Raw genomic sequence first — 18,881 nt, forward strand, 5'->3', positions numbered from 1 at the left:
GGTAGCCCTCGCTGGCACAAAGTCTAGTTGTTACTTGCCAGCCCTGCTAGTTTTTTTTAGTTGACGATTTCAGACACACACGCAAGTTGTAGTGCTTTTTACGGCTATTTTGTTTTTTGGTATGTTCAATTGAATCGACACGGCATTAAATGCAAATATTAGTCGTGTGCCACAATATGCCAAATGTCTAAAGATTTCAATTAATTCATGTGGCAAGGCAAAAGCAACAACAACAGCAATAAGAACATTGGATAGAACATTTCGTGTGAACGCGTTTACGTTTTGGGTGCGGACAACAGTGCGGGATTGTGTAGCGGAATGTTGTATACGTGTGTATGTGTATATGTATGGGTGCCTGCTGGTGTGTATGAAGTGTTCTTCTTCGCTGCGCTTCAGTCGCTAAATTAGTGCAAAAAAAAGGAAACAATTTGAGTGAGCAAGTGTGCGTGCGTGTGTGTGAATGGCGCCCATTAAGTATTAAACAAAACATTAAGTTCTTTAGAATTAGAACTTATATAAGCTAAGCAGCTGGATACAGGTGCAAATATTTGTTATTAATTCGTAAAAATGTTCAATCTTGGCCAAAGATAAACGAGTTTGGGCCTTGTGCGCGCTGCTTATCTTTTTTAGACTACAGCTCCTTAAGTGTGTGTGTGTGTGTGTGCGTGCGTGTATGTGTTTGGCTGTGCTTGTATCTCTCTGTGTGCGACTGCTTATCTATCTCGACAAATATGCGAAGTATGCGTCAACCTGTTTGTTAACTTTCTGTTAAAAATTTCTACTTCAATGCTACGGCGTCGGTGACCGCCACGATGACAACAAGAAAAACAGCAATAGCAGCAGCAGCAGCCGCAGCACCGATGACATCTGCTGCAACAACAATAATCAAATTAATAAACAACTTGACTACGAGAAATCAAAGTCGCATAACGTGTACAATGCTAAATAAGTAGTTATGACTGCATGCAGCTAAATTTATAACAGCACACAGCGAACACAACACCCAATGGAAATAAAACACCGCAAGCAATACGGCGCAGAGCGTTGACGCTGGCTGATGACGATGTCAAAAGCGAAGCTCCGCTCAGCTCAGCTGCCAGTTCGTCCGCTCCACAATCGCTTGTCACTCGTCTCGGAAAGTGGATGGGGCGCAGCCTATTCCCAAACGGAAGGCTCTCTCTCACTCTATTGCTTGGAGCCCGGCCAAACGCCGGCAGTCAGTGACCGAATGTCTGCATGCGGCTCCATTGATAACGTGTGTCTCTATCTGCATATGTGTGTGAGAGTGTGTGTGTGTGTGTATACCTGCCTATGTGTGTGTGCGAAAGTGTTTGACAGGCAACCTTTGCATTGTTTACAAACAGCTGACGAGTTTGCTACACCCTGTGAGGAGAAGCATATAAGAGTTTGATGTTTTTGCGGAAACATGTCATAAGCTGAGGACATAAAGACATACATACATGCTGATGTAATCAATAATATATTTAAATACTTGCGCTATACCAGCAGTAGAACTAATCTTGATGTTTCTTAGAAGAACCCCATGCAGTTTCTATTTAAATTATAAGGCTTTACTATGATTGTTTACACATTTGATTTCTTCTTTATGAGAATTTGATGTTGTGGAATTGTATATAGGGTGTCTCTTAGTCGATAGGATTCGTTTTGTTCACCGATTGTCTGCAACTCATTGTGCGTTTACCAAATCAATCGTATAACGTATTGATTTAAGCGCCTTGAGATAGCTATAAAAGTGTTCCCAATTTCCACCTCACATACATAACTGAAGCACTGTTATCAATATAGCATATCAATATATGTTGTATATATTAATGTGTGTGTATATATACATACCTATGTATGTGTGTAATCGCATTGGGCGCGTACATAAGAGGATCGAAGCCGTAAACGGCGCCAATTAGTTTCACAATTGGTTGGCCTTTTAAATCAAAACTCAATTGAGTTTCAGTCTAGCAGTAAAATGGTTTGTTTATTTTAATAAATATAAAAATAGAATGATGTCTTACCTGTTTACATGTCCAAATACCATGCTTAATTGTAACCTGTTGACGATGTTATTCGTAGGTTCCATTAACAATAGAAAATACACATATTTTTAGGCTTTTACGCTGACGTTTTATTGATTTATACATGTTGTCATAAAACGAGTATGAAAATTCCTTATTAATTGCTGAATGGTGATGCGCAATATGTATATATTTTTTTTTTAATTGTGTAATTTTGAAAGATTTCAACTACGTAAGCTAAATGAAATACATATAATTGAGTACATATTGCTTTCGAGTAGTTGTATGCCATCATGCGAAATACATATATCTCTACTTGTCCGAGGGGCGAGCACAGTGATCGTTTATTGTTGTACGAATAGTCGATTTATTGCTGCTTGAAGAGCCGATGTGTGTTGCCTTGCCATTAAATGTAGTCAGATAAATCCAATACTGAGTCAGTTGGTCGTCTGTTAAGCTCCAAATTGTTACTTATTTAATTGTTTTATTTTAGGAAATGTCCCACCACAGCGATGAACAGCTTCTGCAGGCTGGAAGTGATTCCTTCTGGGAGCCCGGCAATTACAAACGAACCACCAAACGCATCGAAGACAGCTACAAGTGAGTATGAAAATACAAATCGTAGACACTGTTAGGGTCATTGCCAGCAATAACAAACTGGAAAACCAGTTATTTGTATTGTCGCTCTCGCTCACTCTCTCTGTGTGTCTTTCCTTCTCGCTTTCTCATCTGCCCGCACAGACTCTGCAATGACCTACAGCAACTGATACAGGAGCGTGCCGATATTGAGAAGGGATATGCCAAAAGCTTGCGCGCCTGGTCAAAGAAATGGGGTGAACTCATTGAGAAAGGTAAGCGAAACGAGTTAATAATTTGTTGGCGACTGCCCAATACTCTGCACATTAATAACAGATTAGAAATTAGAAACAAATACAGGTTGTAGTGATTCCTTTTCTAAGCATTTGTACATACAAATATGTATGCTCAAAGCTCAAGTCTTGCTTTCGTTTGACTCGATTTGCAAAGGAAATTATTATTGTGTCACATAACAATGACGGCGACATTTACTGAATAATGTATGAATGTAAAGTAGGAGGAAAAGAGTTATAAAGAAACATTAAATACTACGTACTCTACTTGAATATGTAACTGTATGCATATAACCGTGTTATTTGTTTACACACATTCATTCACGCCCGCTCAGCGGACCAATGGAGCAACAACAACAACTACAGTGATGACCCGTTGCCAGCGTCACTGCTCAGTGGGCTGACAGAATTCAGTTCTTATTTTGCCACATTTTGTGTACACTGCGCATTGTTGCTGTGCGATAAGTGGCTTAAGCTATTAATGGGCTTTTTGTTGCCCCCTTTTTTTTTGTTTTTGTTTTTGTTTTGCACTGTCTCATACCTGTTGTCATCGGCAGCTTCGCACTCTGGTGCCAAATCACACGAAATTGTTTTAGAACTGGAAAACTATTCCATCAAGTGTTCAAAACAAACTGTTAGACAGGTTAAGGCTGTTAGGCAACTGATAAAGTCGTTAAAAAATATTGAAATATCATTTCAGCTAAGCTTCTTTTATGGCTTATGTTCCATTTATGTTAAATTGTAGTTTATCTAAAAAAAAACTGATATTAAACTCAACAAAGGTCTTATTGTTATGCCAATCAATTTGATAACCAGTTGATAGAGCTCTTCCTTTAGTGTGTGGAATGCCGAATTTCCCTAACAGGCAAATGTCACTACACCGATTTCAGTCGTTTTCGTCGCCATTTCAGTTCCAGTGTGCGCGATGTCTTTGTGAAATGAAATCGAGTACACTGTGAGCAATGTTGGTTACCAGCTTTTGCTATTGCTAATGTTTTTGCTTTTGTTTTCTGTTATGCCCGCCTTTGCTCTCAGCCCACTTTCACGGTGAGCACGACGACAAAGAGCAATGGCAAAAAAAAAGCAAAAAAAAAAAAAAAAAAAAAAAAGCAGCGGCTTCATCGAGCGCGCGACAATATTGTACGGAATTTGCCTAGTTGCGTCTAGCTAGAGTTATCAACGGGCCACCGCTCAAGTCCCTTTACCTCAGCCGGCACACCCACTCAGCCAATTGAAAGAGTAGCATAGCAAACCGGCACCAAAGCGTCATTCGAAATGGTTTCAAAAATCAATGCGATGAGAAAATAGAACGTGTTTATTTTTGTGCTAAGCGCCTCAATCTGTATGATGCGCGCTTGTATGTGTGTATGCGTGTGTGTGTGTGGGGTGCCAATTGAGAATAGTTGAGTGGCCGTTAGTCAAAATGGTCAAACGAGTTTCGTGCATTCCCAATTTGCAATTATTAAGTGGGCATCGTATAAACTCTATTACGGTTTTTCAGTTGTTGTTAGCATACCGTAAACATGCCTAAGCTCTGCCGTACCCACTCACTCCCCATACAAGCCCCACACACATGCACACATTGGCAACCGACTTCCAGGTGATTAGATAAAAAATGCCTGTTGTTGATGACATCAGCAACATGACAGAAACTCTCGAAAATCGTTTAAAAATTACACATCATTACCACTAAAGAATATGTGACGAGTTCTGATAATCAATTTAATTGGATTTTGGTTTCGATTCGATTTTAGGACCAGAATATGGCACAACGGAAGCAGCTTGGAAGGGTGTATTAACCGAAGCAGAGCGATTGTCAGATGTACACATGAAGATCAAGGATAATCTGTGCAATGATGTCAATAGTCAGATTAAGACCTGGCAAAAGGATAACTACCATCACACACTCATGCAGATCAAGGAACGCAAAGACATGGATGATCTGTTCAAAAAGGCACAGAAGCCCTGGGCCAAATTGCTGGCCAAAGTGGAGAAGGCCAAAGCAGATTATCATGCAGCATGCAAAACGGAACGTAGCGCCACCAATCAAGAGCGCAACGCCAATGCGGACAGCTCGCTGTCGCCAGATCAGGTTAGTTCTATACTATAACCGATAGACAGTATCGACAGTTGTATGGCTTTGCTTTATTGCGTATTATTTTGCAGGTGAAAAAGATGCACGATCGCGTGCAAAAGACCAAAGATCAAGTTCAAAAGTGCCGCGAGAAATATGAACAGGCCATTGGCGAAATAACCAAATATAATTCCGTTTACATTGAGGATATGACATCCGTATTTGAGAAGTGCCAAAACATGGAGAAGACACGTCTGCAGTTCTTCAAAGAAGTGCTATTTAATGTGCATGAGTGTCTCGATCCAACCAAAGTGCAAAAGTAAGTATCAACGGTCGATTTGGCTTTTTTAAAATCAATTTTGAAATCTTTACCATTTACCATCTCTTTTATTGCAGCCTGTCCCAAATCTATGAGGAGTTCTATCATACAATCAACAATGCGGACCAACAAAAGGACTTGAAATGGTGGTCAAATAACCATGGTATCAATATGGCCATGAACTGGCCTGCATTTGTGGTAAGTGTTTAGATGGTATTCTAATGAACTCATTGTAAATTACTTTGTGTTTGCAGGAATACACGGAGGAGTTCCGTGATATAGCCAAGGGCAACAAATCGAAAGAGGCTCTGCCTGCAGCGGCCATAACGCTCATCAATCAACGACCCGTCGCCGAGGATGTGCATGTGTGTTTGCTGCATGTTTAATTAAATGCATAATTGTCTTAATAATTTCTTTAATTATTTACCGCACAGGAGTACCCTTCTACAAATAGTCTAAAGAAGAACGCAAGCGTTAGCAGCAAAGCGAGCGGCAAGAGCAGCCAGCAGGAACAAGCATTAAATCAAACCTCTGCCACAACAGTCGAAACTAAATCAACGGTGTCGACAGCATCGGCGGCTGGCGCTGCGACGGCAGCAGCAACGGCAGCGTCAGCGGCGGCGGCTTCAAATCGCAATTCGAGCGTAACGTAAGTTGGACACTGTTTCTGAATTTGAATTGTTTGGGATAGTACACTTCAGTGGTCACAGCTGTAGCTGCTTGCTACTATCTGGATTTGTCGCTCATTTTCATTGAACTAATTGATTTCAATTTGCATGCACACACAGTAATGGCAACGGCAAAGTCGACGCAAACCCATTCGACGAGGAGGAGGAGTGGGATGAGGCTGACAATGTGCTGGTCGACAACGGGGAGCCGGGTGTGCCAGTGAAGGCCTTATATGACTATGACGGCGCTGAAAGCGACGAGCTTACATTCAAGCAAGGTAGGCATCGATCACACACATGTAGCACATATATCTCGTTTTTCCCTTCTAATCATTAATGTCTATTTCGTCAGGTGATGTCTTTGAGAAACTAGAGGATGAGGATGAACAAGGCTGGTGCAAAGGTCGCATGAATGGCCGAGTAGGCTTGTATCCGGCGAACTATGTGGAAGTAACTAACTCATAAATGGTCGAATTATCTGATGACGAGCAGGGCGGGCAGTGGTTAAATTAATGTCATTTACAGACATTGAGAATATTTAGATACCAAGATAATACATTTAAAGTATATAATGCAGATTGCGTTTAAAGTAAAAAAAAATACAGTCGTTGAAGAAATTATAATATGTATTAGAATTTGTTATGAGCAATTGCTCACACCAAGGTGTGGCATCTTATGTATTAGGCATAAAATTTGTATTGAGCAAAGGAAATCCAACCTACCAACAAATAAAAGAAAATAACAATAAAAAATAAAAACATAAATAAGATGAAAGAACTCACCCACAGTAGAATGCAAATGAATGTAGTTGAAACAGGAAAAATATGGATACAGATTAACGTAGATAAAACGTCGACAGAACAATAAGTGTAAACGTCAATGTATGAAATAATATTACAATACTATTACATATGTATTATGCTCTAGCTAAAACTGATATGAACATGAGTTTTTTAGAATGTGCGCGCATTTTTACTAGATTCAGCTGGCCGTTCACATTTTGTGGCCAGTTGTAATCTGCGTACAATTTAAAAAGCATATTTAAATATGTGCGTGGTATTTGTAATGCGTTTCATGAACATATTTTTATTATTTATGAAGTTTTGTGTATACTTGTGTTATAAAAAGTATACGTATATTATTGTATATGTACATTTTTAATTGACTTAAATTATTGAAATAAAACAGAAAATACAAAAAGCGAATAACAACTCAATGCATTATAATTATAATTCCTTGCTATGTTTCTTGGATAACTATCATATTCTAATTGTTATCATCAGAGAAAATACCGAAATATCTATCATTAAATACTTATCCACTTTCAATAGGCATTACTCAAATATGTACACATGTGCTGTCGATAAACGAGCGCAGAAGCTGAAGTTCTCATAAATGGCATTGAGAGTTGCGATAAAACTGAATCCGAAGTTAAACTTGTGCTCTGAGTAATATATGGAGATTATAATAGCACAGTTTGATTCAGGAAAGCAGCGCGATCAGTCCAACACGCAATGGGCATATAATAGCTGGTCAACTTATTCAACCGGAAATGGCTTGGCTTAGCGATAGATCCGCCGGACAGAAGACTTGGAAAATTTGCATTATATGTGGCATATTTCTACTCATTTTTCTCTATACTTTCACAACTTCCCCAACACTGAGTTCTATAGCGACAGATTTGACTGACAACTTATACGATGATTATATTGCATGCGCAGAAGAAAATGCATTTAATGAGGGCAATATCATTTTGACTTCGGCTGCACCGCAGCTAGGGCCTTTACGAAACCCTTCCGGAACGTTGGGTAAAAATATGGTTTGTTGCAATAATCAAATATAGCAAGGTATTATATTAACCTATAGGTCCCAACATCTTGGATAACTATTTTGTGTACACCTCACGATGTCGTATGCCCGCTATAAATCCATTTGCAAGAGATGCGCTGAGAATCTTTGAGAATTCAACCTATTCCTCTTGCGATAAAACAAAGGCTCTAATATCTGTGAGTTACAATGAGACGGATCGACGTTATAAGCTACACATGAATATAGCAGACATCAGATGCTGCTATAAAAAGATTCTGCGCGACGGAAATGGTGCGGAGGCGGACAACAAGTTCAAGTAGATATACATATATTTTATTTGATTCGACAAATGGAGAGTCAAAACTAATTGTGATCGTAGATTGTGGTCATGTAAATATTTCCAACAGGACTTTGTCCTGCCTCATGATATGGATGCCATTATCACCGAGTGTCGTCGTCTGAAGGACAAAAAGCTGCTGCAACAGGATGCTTTTAGCTTTGTGCAACCAGGCAAACATGTGGCCAATCGAACAGCTTCAATTGCCTTAAATATAGGTCAATCAACGCCAGCTGAAAACAGGCCAAGTGTCCTGCTTTGGGGCATTGATTCCATGTCGAGAATGAACTTCCAGCGGACTATGCCTCAGATGCACAAATTCTTGCGAGGAGAGAATTGGCACGAGCTGCAAGGATACAACAAGGTTAGTGCACTAGATCATTTATTAATTATATAGTTAATAATCAATCTCTAAGATGGGAGACAACACATTTCCCAATTTAATGGCGATTCTGACAGGATTCAATAACTCCCGCTCCATGTCTGTCTGTCGGCCAAAGGCTGTCTCTGGCATGGATGCTTGTCCTTTACTCTGGAAGGACTACAAGGAGTTGGGATATACTACAGCCTACGCCGAGGACTGGGGCCGGTTCGCCACCTTCAACTACAATAAGAAGGGCTTCGTCAAACCACCAACAGATTACTATCCACGACCTCTTGTGCTGGCCATCGAGAAGGAACTCAAGAAGGCATTGGTATCCAATGTTCCCTACTGCGTGGGTCGTCGACATTATGCGGAGTATATCTACGATTATGCAATACAATTTACGAAGGTCCATAAGAATGAGTCCACCTTTGGGATGTTCTGGACAAATTCGTTTAGCCATAATAATTTTTCCTTGCCCTCATCCATGGATGTTAAGATGCTTGAATATATGCACTCATTGCAAAGAGTTGGCATCTTTGAAAAGTCTATTGTGATATTTTTCAGTGATCACGGCATGCGGTTTGGTCCACTGCGTAACCTGCATAGTGGGTTTCTGGAGGAGCGTATGCCAATATTTTATATATGGCTTCCGAATTGGTTTAAGGCAAAATATCCAGAGTTTGTGCATAATTTGCAGCTGAATAGGAATCGCTTAACGTCTCCGTACGACATCCACGCCACATTGAAGCACATTTTGCAGCTGGAGACACCGCTAGCGGACTTGCCACGACCCGAAGCATGCTCCACTTGCCATAGCATCTTCTACGAAGTAGCTGAATCGAGAGATTGCTCAGATGCGGGGATTGAGGACCATTGGTGCACCTGCCACACGTTAAAAAACAGTTCACGTAGCGAGATTCACATAAAGGAAATTGCACAGCAGCTTATTGCTGCCACCAATGCCTATCTGCAGGCCAATAACTTGACGGATATTTGCCAGACCTTGAAGCTGTCAAATATAGAGTCGGTTCAGAGAAAAGTATCTGTGCAACCAAAGGAATTTGAGTCTTACCTGGTCAGGTATGAAGCAAAGCCAGAGAATGCACTCTTTGAAGCATCGACGGACTGGGACAAAAGGACGCAGCTAATTTCAATAAACGTATCTGACATAAGTCGATTGGACGCCTACAGTGAACTATCCAAGTGCGTAGACGATAGTATAGCTAAAAAGTTTTGCATTTGCTTCGACATGCCAGAGCCCAAATGATAAAGAAATATTTATCTCTCTATTATATTAAGTAAATTAAAATTGGTTTTTATTTGAATTAAATTAAAAATTTGTATTTTTAAATTGTTTACAGATTTGTCTTTAATATGCTGACATGTTATTAAATTAAAATTAAGATTATAAATGCCCTATTATTGATATACCTATAAACCGATTGTTGTTAATAAGCATATGAATATGAGGCCAACTGAACAATCCCTTCATGCTTTATCTTTAAGCTTAGCCAATAATGACGATTTAGATTTAATGAATTTATTAAAACTATTTTTTTTCATTAAATTTTATAATAAAAGCAGATAACTTTTGTTATCGTTCGTGATATGAACAGGGTATATTAGTTTTTTGTAGTTTCCGTTTTATTTCCGGTGATTTTTGAAAATCGGAAAGATTTGATCCATGCAAGTTTAATAACAATAATGACCAAATTGTGTTGGTATTTCTGGGACTGTGTTGGTATTTCTCAGACCTTCTGCAGCCACTTTGTTCGAGGAAATTCGAATATAATAATTTTGTAACAAATTCAAAAATTTCATCTGTTTTTCGTACATTCGTTATGCTACCGACTTTACCGTTGTTTTTTTTTTTTTTTAATTTTCAAAAAGCGTGTAGGAAATATATTTGAATAGTATAGATTGGAATTGACGTAGTTAAAAAAGAAAAATGATAAGACCTATAGCCCGGTTCAGCATAACCACAATCCATTATCAGTTGGATATGAGACACCGCACAGACCCAATATATTTAGCACGAGTGGATCGCTAATTCAATAACAAATGATGGTCTCCAAAATGGCCAAAAAACTTCTTTTGAGTTGCTTTTTAATTCTTTTGATTGTTTTGTATAATGAGCGGTACTTCACTCAAACTACAAGGACAACTATGGCAAAGATATCCACTAAGATGACAATAAAATCGTTAACTTCAGCGCAAGGTAATGTGAGTCCAAATAGAGTCCAATTCAACAGATGCCAATACCTTGAATTTTAACAGATTCCAACATAATCAACTTCTTTGTGAACACCCCGAAGTGTCGGATGCCAGCCCCTGATCCCTTTATGCCTGAGGCTCTAATGATATACAGGAAAGTGCCATATGAGCAGTGTGAGCCCGGTAAGGATCTCATCAAGGTGAATTTTAAGGACGGCATCTACAGTCTGCATATGAACGAAGCGAATTTAACCTGTTGCTATAAACAGATCCTGCGCTCCGGAGTTGGCGCCACTGCGGATATGGAGTATAAGTAAGTACAGTGCAGTACATTAGAATTTATAATGATATATATAATTTATAATTATAGATTGCTGCCATGTAGTAATTTTCATCAAGACTTTGATGTTCCACGTCATGTAGATGCCATCATCACCGAGTGCCGTCGACTAAGCGATAAAAAGCTGTTGCAACAAGATGCTTTCAGCTTTGTGCAACCAGCTAAACATGCAGACAATCTAACAGCTATGAATGATTCAAGCTCAAGTGAATCCACTAAGAGAAGACCAAGTGTTCTACTGTGGGGCATTGATTCATTGTCGAGGATGAACTTCCAGCGGACTATGCCGTTGATGTTCAAGTATCTCAAAGAAGAGAATTGGTTCGAGTTGCAGGGCTACAGCAAGGTATGAATTGAGTATCATTTATTTAACTATTTAATATAATTTAGTTTACAACTCTTGCAGATGGCAGATAACACATTTCCCAATTTAATGGCGATTCTGACAGGATTCAATAACTCCCGTTCCATGTCTGTCTGCCGGCCAATGGCTGTCGCGGGCTTGGATGCTTGTCCTTTACTTTGGAAGAATTACAAGCAGTTGGGATATATTACAGCCTACGCCGAAGACTGGGACCAGTTTGCGACCTTCAACTACAATAAGAAGGGTTTCGTCAAACCACCAACAGATTACTATCTCCGACCTTTTGTGCTGGCCATTGAGAAGGAACTCAAATTAAATGTTACAGCCAGTATACCCTACTGTGTGGGTCGTAGACATTATGCGGAGTATATCTACGATTATGCAATACAATTCACGAAAGTCCACAAAAATGAATCCACCTTTGGCATGTTCTGGACAAATTCGTTTAGTCACAGCTACTTTGCGCTGCCCTCCTCCATGGATGCTAAGATGCTTGAATATATGCACTCATTGCAAAGAGTTGGCACCTTTGAAAAGTTCATTGTGATATTTTTCAGTGATCACGGCATGCGGTTTGGTCCACTGCGTAACCTGCATAGTGGGTTTCTGGAGGAGCGTATGCCAATATTTTATATATGGCTTCCGAATTGGTTTAAGGCAAAATATCCAGAGTTTGTGCATAATTTGCAGCTGAATAGGAATCGCTTAACGTCTCCGTACGACATCCACGCCACATTGAAGCACATTTTGCAGCTGGAGACACCGTTGGCGGACTTGCCACGACCCGAAGCATGCCCCACTTGCCATAGCATCTTCTACGAAGTAGCTGAATCGAGAGATTGCTCAGATGCGGGGATTGAGGACCATTGGTGCACCTGCCATGCGTTATATAATGCTTCAGACAATGTGATAAATAAAAGGGAAATTTCATATCAACTTATTTCTGCTACAAATGCCTATCTGCAGGCCAACAACTTGACGGATATTTGTCAAACCCTGAAGCTTTCATATATTGAGTCGGTGCAAAGGAAAACATCGGTGAGGCCAATGGAATTTGAGTCTTACCTGGTCAGGTATGAAGCCAAACCTGAGAATGCTGTCTTTGAGGCTTCAGCGAACTGGGACAATAAGACGAAGTTAATCTCAGTAAACGTGCCTGACATAAGTCGATTGGACGCCTACAGTGAACTATCCAAGTGCGTAGACGATAATATAGCTAAAAAGTTTTGCATTTGCTTCGACTTGCCAGTGCTCAAATGATTGAGAAATATATATTTAACACAAACAATTTATAACTTATTGGTGGCAGGAAAAAAAAATTGAAACTATTATTGATTATATTGCTAAACATATCTGATTTTTGCAAACTATAGCTGATAGTATAAATAAATGATCTGTATTAAAAAATGTATATGTAGCATAACTGCATAACTGAGGAAGAACTGATTGTTTCGATTTACTCATCGAGGCTTAACATTGAAACATTTATATTTCCCTAAGTGCTTAGATTAATATTCAAAATGTAATGTATTCTTCTGCACTGATAAGGCCGTATCAGAGCTTATGGGAGTCAATAATGAAAGAAGCTTCATATCGCTTTTTATAAATTTTCAATGCGATCGTTAGAATTGAAACACCACCACAATCAGTTGGATATGAGGCAGCACTCAGAACACAGCACAGCAAACCGTAAATGTGAAATGTGCTTAATATGTATTGATACCTATGGCAAACATTAAATATAGGTTAATTAGGCCGCAAGGTCCAGCGCTAAATGAACCCTCGAGTTTCCGATTAATTCTAAAGCTCTTTCTGGGTTGTTCCTCAATTGTTCTGATTATACTATATTACCAAAGATATTTCGTGGAGAGTGGAATATATGTGGACACTACAATGACATTAGCTACAATAACTACAACAAATATAACAAATATTACGAGCTCTACACAGATAACAATAAAATTGTTAAATTCAACGCAAGGTAAATGTGAAACTGAAAAGTATTTCATAAATTCAAATTCTTTGCATATTAACAGAGCCCACGATGAGAAACTTCTTTGTGGACACCTCAAAGTGTCGGATGCCAGCCCCTGATCCCTTTACGCCTGATGTTCTAATGATATACAGAGGAGTACCATATGAGCAGTGCGAGTCCGGTAAGGATCTCATCAAGGTGAATTTTAAGGACGGCATCTACAGTCTGCATATGAGCGAGGCGAATTTAACCTGTTGCTATAAACAGATCCTGCGTTCCGGAGTTGGCGCCAATGCGGATATGGAGTATAAGTAAGTACAGTGCAGTACATTAGAATTTATAATGATATATATAATTTATAATTATAGATTGCTGCCATGTAGTAATTTTCATCAAGACTTTGATGTTCCACGTCATGTAGATGCCATCATCACCGAGTGCCGTCGACTAAGCGATAAAAAGCTGTTGCAACAAGATGCTTTCAGCTTTGTGCAACCAGCTAAACATGCAGACAATCTAACAGCTATGAATGATTCAAGCTCAAGTGAATCCACTAAGAGAAGACCAAGTGTTCTACTGTGGGGCATTGATTCATTATCGAGGATGAACTTCCAGCGGACTATGCCGTTGATGTTCAAGTATCTCAAAGAAGAGAATTGGTTCGAGCTGCAGGGCTATAACAAGGTAGGTGTCCATGCAGTATACATATATTTGCCCCTATGAATTTATGAGATCTTTTCAGATGGCAGATAACACATTTCCCAATTTGATGGCTCTTCTGACTGGCTTGAACAGCTCAGGCTCTATATCCGCCTGCCAGCCAATGAATGTGGGCGGCCTGGATGCTTGCCCAATGCTGTGGAAGGATTACAAAAATAAGGGCTATATCACTGCCTATGGGGAGGACTGGAGTAAATATTCTACTTTTGACTATATGTTTAAGGGTTTTAAAGATCCTCCGACGGACTACTATGCACGTCCCTTAATCTTGGCCGTTGAGAAAGAGCTAAAGAAGAGATACGACATGGCTTTACCATACTGTGTGGGGCGTCGTCATTTTGCGGAGTACATTTATGACTTTGCCTTACAGTTTACGGAATTTTACAAAAATCAGTCCACATTTGGCATGTTCTGGACAAACACATTTAGTCATAATAATTTTGCCTTGCCCTCTTCCATGGATGCCAAAATCATTGAATACATGCGCTCATTGCAAGGAAGTGGTGCATTTGAAGAGTCCATTATTTTGTTCTTTAGCGATCATGGTATGCGTTTTGGTAAGCTTCGAGGATTGGAGAGTGGATTTCTGGAGGAACGGATGCCCATTATGTATATTTGGCTGCCGCATTGGCTAAGGCAAAAATATCCAGAGTTTGTGCATAATTTACAGCTAAATAGGAATCGTTTAACCTCACCATACGATATCTATGCCACTTTGAAGCATATTCTGGAGCTGGAAACACCTCTGGCAGTTTTGCCACGGCCTGAAGGTTGTCCCAACTGTCATAGTCTGTTTTATGAGCTAGATGAATCAAGAGATTGCTCAGATGCTGGCATTGATGAGCATTGGTGTACTTGTGTGGACTTCGAAAATGTTCCGAAAACTGATTCAAAAGCTAAATTAATTGCCCAACAGTTGGTAGAAGCAACGAATAATTACTTGGCAGCTAAGAAGTTAATTGGTATTTGTCATATCCAGAGACTGAGTAATATTGAGTCCGTGCAAAAGAAAATTTTGACAAACTCAAGGCAATCCAACTCATACCTGGTCCGATATGAAACGGAACCAGCAAAGGCGCTCTTTGAAGCAACGGTCCAGTGGTACGACATAAGCCAGAACATCACTATTTCTGTACCCAGCATCAGCCGAATGACGTCTTACAATGAACACTCCATGTGTATAAATGACAAAGTGGCCAAAAAGTTCTGCATCTGTGCGAACCAAGGCAGTTGACTCAATCAGTTCCGGCTGCCGAAGTGGTTGGAGTACCGCATAACCACAGACAGGAATGTAATTGCCCTAGAAAAGATGCATCTGCATTCCTTCGTGTACTCGAAATCACTAAATGTAGCAGTAACTCAATTTTACGAGCATTGTTGCCAATGCCTATCGCCAGTTCCGATCTCACCCCAGAATCTATCAGGCAAATTAGTTTACAATTATATGACAATTGCAAGAGACAATTGCGGCCATATCAGCGATCGGAGTACAGCTGTTTCATCAGTTGTACTGTACGAATGGAGAAGTTTGTTTTAGTAATAATCTTAACAATAAAAAAGAAAAAATGAAATTATTTACTTTGTATCTTATCTATGGGTCAATAGCTTGGGCGCAAATCACTCAAGTAGTCGACAGGTGAAAGAGGTTGGTAAAGATTAGTTAATTCTTTTAAATTAAAGAAATAAACATATTAGTTGCTTAGTTGCTTAGCCTATTTTAATAGATTTCATATAAATGATATATAAATAGAATTCAACAGAAAATGAGTTTTCTGCTTAGCAAACATATGCCTGCAAATTCAATTGTAACTGATACTTTGAGCCGAGTCTGTCGGCAGAACTCGTTATTTTGAAAACAAAATTACGAATCAATCAAAACATATTAAAATTTGGGACTCAACTCGTATTCCCATCGAAAATGGCGCAGCAGATGAGTAGATTAGAGCGAGGGGTGGCCAGGCAGGCCATGCACCACCCCGAAAACCACCAGCGACAACCACAACACAAAACGCAAGCATTAAACAGCAGCAGCAGCAATATTTGTTGATACAGATACGGATATGTATAAGCTACAGAGAGAAGGCCATTCAAATCACTCAAGTATCTGTATCTGTATCTTATGCTGGGCGGGCTTCCGAGGGCCGGTTCCGTGTGTCAACTTCAATTACTTGCGCTGCCTAATCACGGTCCTATAAGGGTAATAACAATGCACAGCCTACCTGGGCAGGGCCCAGAGGCAGGGCAACGCCTTTTAAACGCCTCATTGCCCGCAAATGAGACTCGAGTACCTCAATGGAATGTGTGACAAGGATAGCGATATGGTATGTGGCTGTGGTGCCATTGCGGTGCACAAAATGGTGGCTGTTCCTGTGTCGACAGCGGCCTTAAATAGCCAAGGATGCGCAGAGCACTGAACAGTAGCAATTCAGCACTGGCACACTCGAGGATCATGAGTGACTTCAGCATCGACTACATACTGAACCGCGCCGGTGATAGATACGTCGGCACCAATGCCTCATTAGGAATTCTGCAGCGGCTCAGATACCATCCCACATATCATCCATATGCGCAGCCTGCACTCAAGGAACAGTTGCCATCAACAACAGCCGCGTCCATGGATGACGGACCAATGCCCATGTACGATTGGCTTCAGTACACACGTTACCATCCGCCCAAGCTGCCACGCGCGTTGCGTCAGGGACCCGCAAAGCGCACACCTGGACGTCTGCCTCGTATTCCGTTTACGCCCGCCCAGCTCCAGGCTTTGGAACGAGCTTACAAGGAATCAAACTATTTGAGTGCGGAGGATGCTAACAAGCTGGCCGACTCATTGGAGCTAACCAATACGCGAGTGAAGATCTGGTTCCAGAATCGTCGTGCCCGGGAGAGACGTGAGAAGCGAGAAAAGGACGAGAGCTGCGACTCGACCTTCTCATCCAACGCATCTAGTCCAGAGCCGGAGCAGGATGTGTTAATCATTGTATGAAAAGTCCCTTGAGTCTTGCGCTTAATGAAAATATTTAAATTTGGCTGTTACTGTGTAACTTGTGATTGTATTTGGGTTGATGACCTTTTGTAAATAATACATTATTGAATACATTTATAATTATGATACGAAGACAATAAATAGATTTTAAGCAACATTTAAATTGTATGAATATAATCCACAATTGATAACACGAATTATAAACTTATTTCAATTTAGTATACAATTTCATTTAAATAAAATAATATTAAAAAAAAAAAACCGTGAAATATTGAGTTTAAACTTCGATAAGAATGAAAATTAACTTTTTTATATACCTTAAGTTTAACTTTTGAAAACAGATATTATTTTGCCAAAATAATCTGGTTTTCTTGACCAATATGATAAGCTTGATCCTATACGCAAATTGATTATAAGGTGAACATCATTTTTTTGAATGCATTTTTTTTTTTTTTTTTTTTTTTTTTTTTTAATATAGTTTTATTGCAGCTTTTGTCGTAAACTCTATGGCGCATTTGTAAGGGTACCTTAACTAATGGAGTGGCTAAATGCCTTTATTGAATGCATTTAAAAATCATTTTTAAAGATTTCGGAGACTTTACTTTCTCAATTTAAGCATGCATTTGTTTGTTCAAAATTCAACTTTTTTTGTGATGTGTACAAATATTTCAATAAATTAATTTCCATAATATTTTTAGATTCTTATTTGCTTATAGGTATTTTCTATAGATTTGTTATGCAAACTTCCAAAGATAAATACGATCTGCCTTTACACACGATATTTTACTTGGATTATTATAAAGTATATAAAATTAATATAAATGAGATATTAAAAATCTATACATATATGTAAATTATGGACACTTTTACATCTCCCAGAATATGAGTTAGCTTTATAATTTTGTGCGTCTATAACTATTCAGTACAACATCCGTCGAGAGCTCATATTTTATATCAGGTCAGCTAACATAATGCAAATTACAAATTTGTTTAAGTAATTTGATCTTTTTGATAGGCAAGGTTGTGTTGCAACTTGATTGATTCTATTCCCACACATGCCTTCATTACGCATTGCCGCCAAGGATATCATGAGAGAGCGCGAATCATGTGCAAACACTGTGGGTAAAAACTATTCAGTCTGGGAAATTTCTTTTTTAGAAATCATCAATGAAAAGGAAGCAACTCGCGTGCCGGAAAAACAGCAAACAACGAGCGAGAGGCGGGGCGTATCCTAAGCCGATTTTGCAATTGTTGCTGTTTTCATGGTCAAGAATAATTTGTTTTTCCGCTTTCCTTTGTTTGCATACAACGAAAATATCAAATTACAATGCGGCGGCTTTCCTCGGCAAAAAGTGCCGACGGGTAGGGGAGTTCCGAATTTAAGGATACTTTTGCGAATGCAAAAGATTTGGCCCATTCGGCCAAGCTGTAAAGTAATTTCGTTTACGCAAATCCGCCTGCTATGTATACCTCAGCCATTGCTTATCCGATCATATAGCCATATATCCATACTAGATGGTAGGCCAAAGGACACCTGAATCACAATCAGCCTTTACCGGTATAAAATGAACATCTTCTGTAGAGAGCGAAGGGTTCTAAATTAATCACAATGATATACAAAATATATCAAATATATCCTTTCAGAGTTTATAGGCAATGTAGCGGACAAACTGCATTTGCTAGTCAAGAGATGAACATCAAATGTATGAAAAAAACTCTCAATATACGTACGCAAATTTCTTCTAATTTAAGCCACACTCATTAGTTGCAGATAATTCATGTAAATTTGCGAAATCGGCTTATGACCAGTAT

General features: G+C 39.4%; 5 protein-coding genes and 1 long non-coding RNA gene across 6 annotated transcripts; 5 read left to right on the top strand and 1 right to left on the bottom strand.

Annotated features, from left to right (window-relative positions):
* The first annotated feature begins 14 nt into the window (after nucleotides 1–14).
* On the top strand, nucleotides 15–7,162 carry LOC6575087 (protein kinase C and casein kinase substrate in neurons protein 1). Its single transcript, XM_015167835.3, has 10 exons — nucleotides 15–119; nucleotides 2,521–2,627; nucleotides 2,769–2,878; nucleotides 4,651–4,988; nucleotides 5,063–5,289; nucleotides 5,367–5,487; nucleotides 5,544–5,654; nucleotides 5,724–5,938; nucleotides 6,078–6,235; nucleotides 6,310–7,162. Exons 2-10 carry the CDS (start codon nucleotides 2,524–2,526, stop codon nucleotides 6,420–6,422), a joined length of 1,497 nt encoding a protein of 498 aa, XP_015023321.1. The 5' UTR covers nucleotides 15–119; nucleotides 2,521–2,523; the 3' UTR covers nucleotides 6,423–7,162.
* On the bottom strand, nucleotides 1,478–2,521 carry LOC122757019. Its single transcript, XR_006356908.1, has 3 exons — nucleotides 2,028–2,521; nucleotides 1,855–1,970; nucleotides 1,478–1,791 (listed from the first exon to the last, which is right to left on the bottom strand). It is a non-coding gene; the product is annotated as an uncharacterized LOC122757019 (long non-coding RNA).
* A 261-nt stretch (nucleotides 7,163–7,423) lies between the features above and the next one.
* LOC6575088 lies at nucleotides 7,424–10,083 on the top strand. Its single transcript, XM_002001070.4, has 4 exons — nucleotides 7,424–7,765; nucleotides 7,824–8,082; nucleotides 8,146–8,467; nucleotides 8,520–10,083. The coding sequence occupies exons 1-4, from the start codon at nucleotides 7,510–7,512 to the stop codon at nucleotides 9,735–9,737; spliced, it is 2,055 nt and encodes a 684-aa protein (XP_002001106.2). The 5' UTR covers nucleotides 7,424–7,509; the 3' UTR covers nucleotides 9,738–10,083.
* Nucleotides 10,084–10,262: 179 nt separating this feature from the next.
* LOC6575089 lies at nucleotides 10,263–12,801 on the top strand. The gene is made up of 4 exons (XM_002001071.3): nucleotides 10,263–10,688; nucleotides 10,748–10,997; nucleotides 11,055–11,370; nucleotides 11,431–12,801. Exons 1-4 carry the CDS (start codon nucleotides 10,532–10,534, stop codon nucleotides 12,646–12,648), a joined length of 1,941 nt encoding a protein of 646 aa, XP_002001107.2. The 5' UTR covers nucleotides 10,263–10,531; the 3' UTR covers nucleotides 12,649–12,801.
* Nucleotides 12,802–12,943: 142 nt separating this feature from the next.
* On the top strand, nucleotides 12,944–15,661 carry LOC6575090. Its single transcript, XM_002001072.4, has 4 exons — nucleotides 12,944–13,369; nucleotides 13,425–13,674; nucleotides 13,732–14,047; nucleotides 14,106–15,661. The coding sequence occupies exons 1-4, from the start codon at nucleotides 13,114–13,116 to the stop codon at nucleotides 15,315–15,317; spliced, it is 2,034 nt and encodes a 677-aa protein (XP_002001108.2). The 5' UTR covers nucleotides 12,944–13,113; the 3' UTR covers nucleotides 15,318–15,661.
* Nucleotides 15,662–16,486: 825 nt separating this feature from the next.
* LOC6575091 (homeobox protein EMX1) lies at nucleotides 16,487–17,266 on the top strand. Its single transcript, XM_002001073.3, has one exon. The coding sequence runs from the start codon at nucleotides 16,533–16,535 to the stop codon at nucleotides 17,067–17,069; it is 537 nt and encodes a 178-aa protein (XP_002001109.1). The 5' UTR covers nucleotides 16,487–16,532; the 3' UTR covers nucleotides 17,070–17,266.
* Nucleotides 17,267–18,881: the final 1,615 nt, after the last annotated feature.

This window comes from Drosophila mojavensis, unplaced genomic scaffold, assembly GCF_018153725.1.
Source record: "Drosophila mojavensis isolate 15081-1352.22 unplaced genomic scaffold, ASM1815372v1 contig_231, whole genome shotgun sequence".
NCBI classification, from domain to species: domain Eukaryota; kingdom Metazoa; phylum Arthropoda; class Insecta; order Diptera; family Drosophilidae; genus Drosophila; species Drosophila mojavensis.

What these genes read in the sequence shown, in the direction of transcription:
- LOC6575089 (XM_002001071.3), top strand. Translation starts at nt 10,532, where the DNA reads ATGATGGTCTCCAAAATGGCCAAAAAACTTCTTTTGAGTTGCTTTTTA. An exon ending in ATCGTTAACTTCAGCGCAAG is followed by an intron (nt 10,689 to 10,747) that starts GTAATGTGAGTC and finishes GAATTTTAACAG; the next exon opens with ATTCCAACATAATCAACTTC. An exon ending in ACTGCGGATATGGAGTATAA is followed by an intron (nt 10,998 to 11,054) that starts GTAAGTACAGTG and finishes TTATAATTATAG; the next exon opens with ATTGCTGCCATGTAGTAATT.
- LOC6575088 (XM_002001070.4), top strand. Translation starts at nt 7,510, where the DNA reads ATGGCTTGGCTTAGCGATAGATCCGCCGGACAGAAGACTTGGAAAATT. An exon ending in GAGGCGGACAACAAGTTCAA is followed by an intron (nt 8,083 to 8,145) that starts GTAGATATACAT and finishes TTGTGATCGTAG; the next exon opens with ATTGTGGTCATGTAAATATT. An exon ending in AGCTGCAAGGATACAACAAG is followed by an intron (nt 8,468 to 8,519) that starts GTTAGTGCACTA and finishes TCAATCTCTAAG; the next exon opens with ATGGGAGACAACACATTTCC.
- LOC6575087 (XM_015167835.3), top strand. Translation starts at nt 2,524, where the DNA reads ATGTCCCACCACAGCGATGAACAGCTTCTGCAGGCTGGAAGTGATTCC. An exon ending in TGAACTGGCCTGCATTTGTG is followed by an intron (nt 5,488 to 5,543) that starts GTAAGTGTTTAG and finishes TTGTGTTTGCAG; the next exon opens with GAATACACGGAGGAGTTCCG. An exon ending in AATCGCAATTCGAGCGTAAC is followed by an intron (nt 5,939 to 6,077) that starts GTAAGTTGGACA and finishes ATGCACACACAG; the next exon opens with TAATGGCAACGGCAAAGTCG.
- LOC6575090 (XM_002001072.4), top strand. Translation starts at nt 13,114, where the DNA reads ATGGCAAACATTAAATATAGGTTAATTAGGCCGCAAGGTCCAGCGCTA. An exon ending in ATTGTTAAATTCAACGCAAG is followed by an intron (nt 13,370 to 13,424) that starts GTAAATGTGAAA and finishes GCATATTAACAG; the next exon opens with AGCCCACGATGAGAAACTTC. An exon ending in AGCTGCAGGGCTATAACAAG is followed by an intron (nt 14,048 to 14,105) that starts GTAGGTGTCCAT and finishes AGATCTTTTCAG; the next exon opens with ATGGCAGATAACACATTTCC.
- LOC6575091 (XM_002001073.3), top strand. Translation starts at nt 16,533, where the DNA reads ATGAGTGACTTCAGCATCGACTACATACTGAACCGCGCCGGTGATAGA.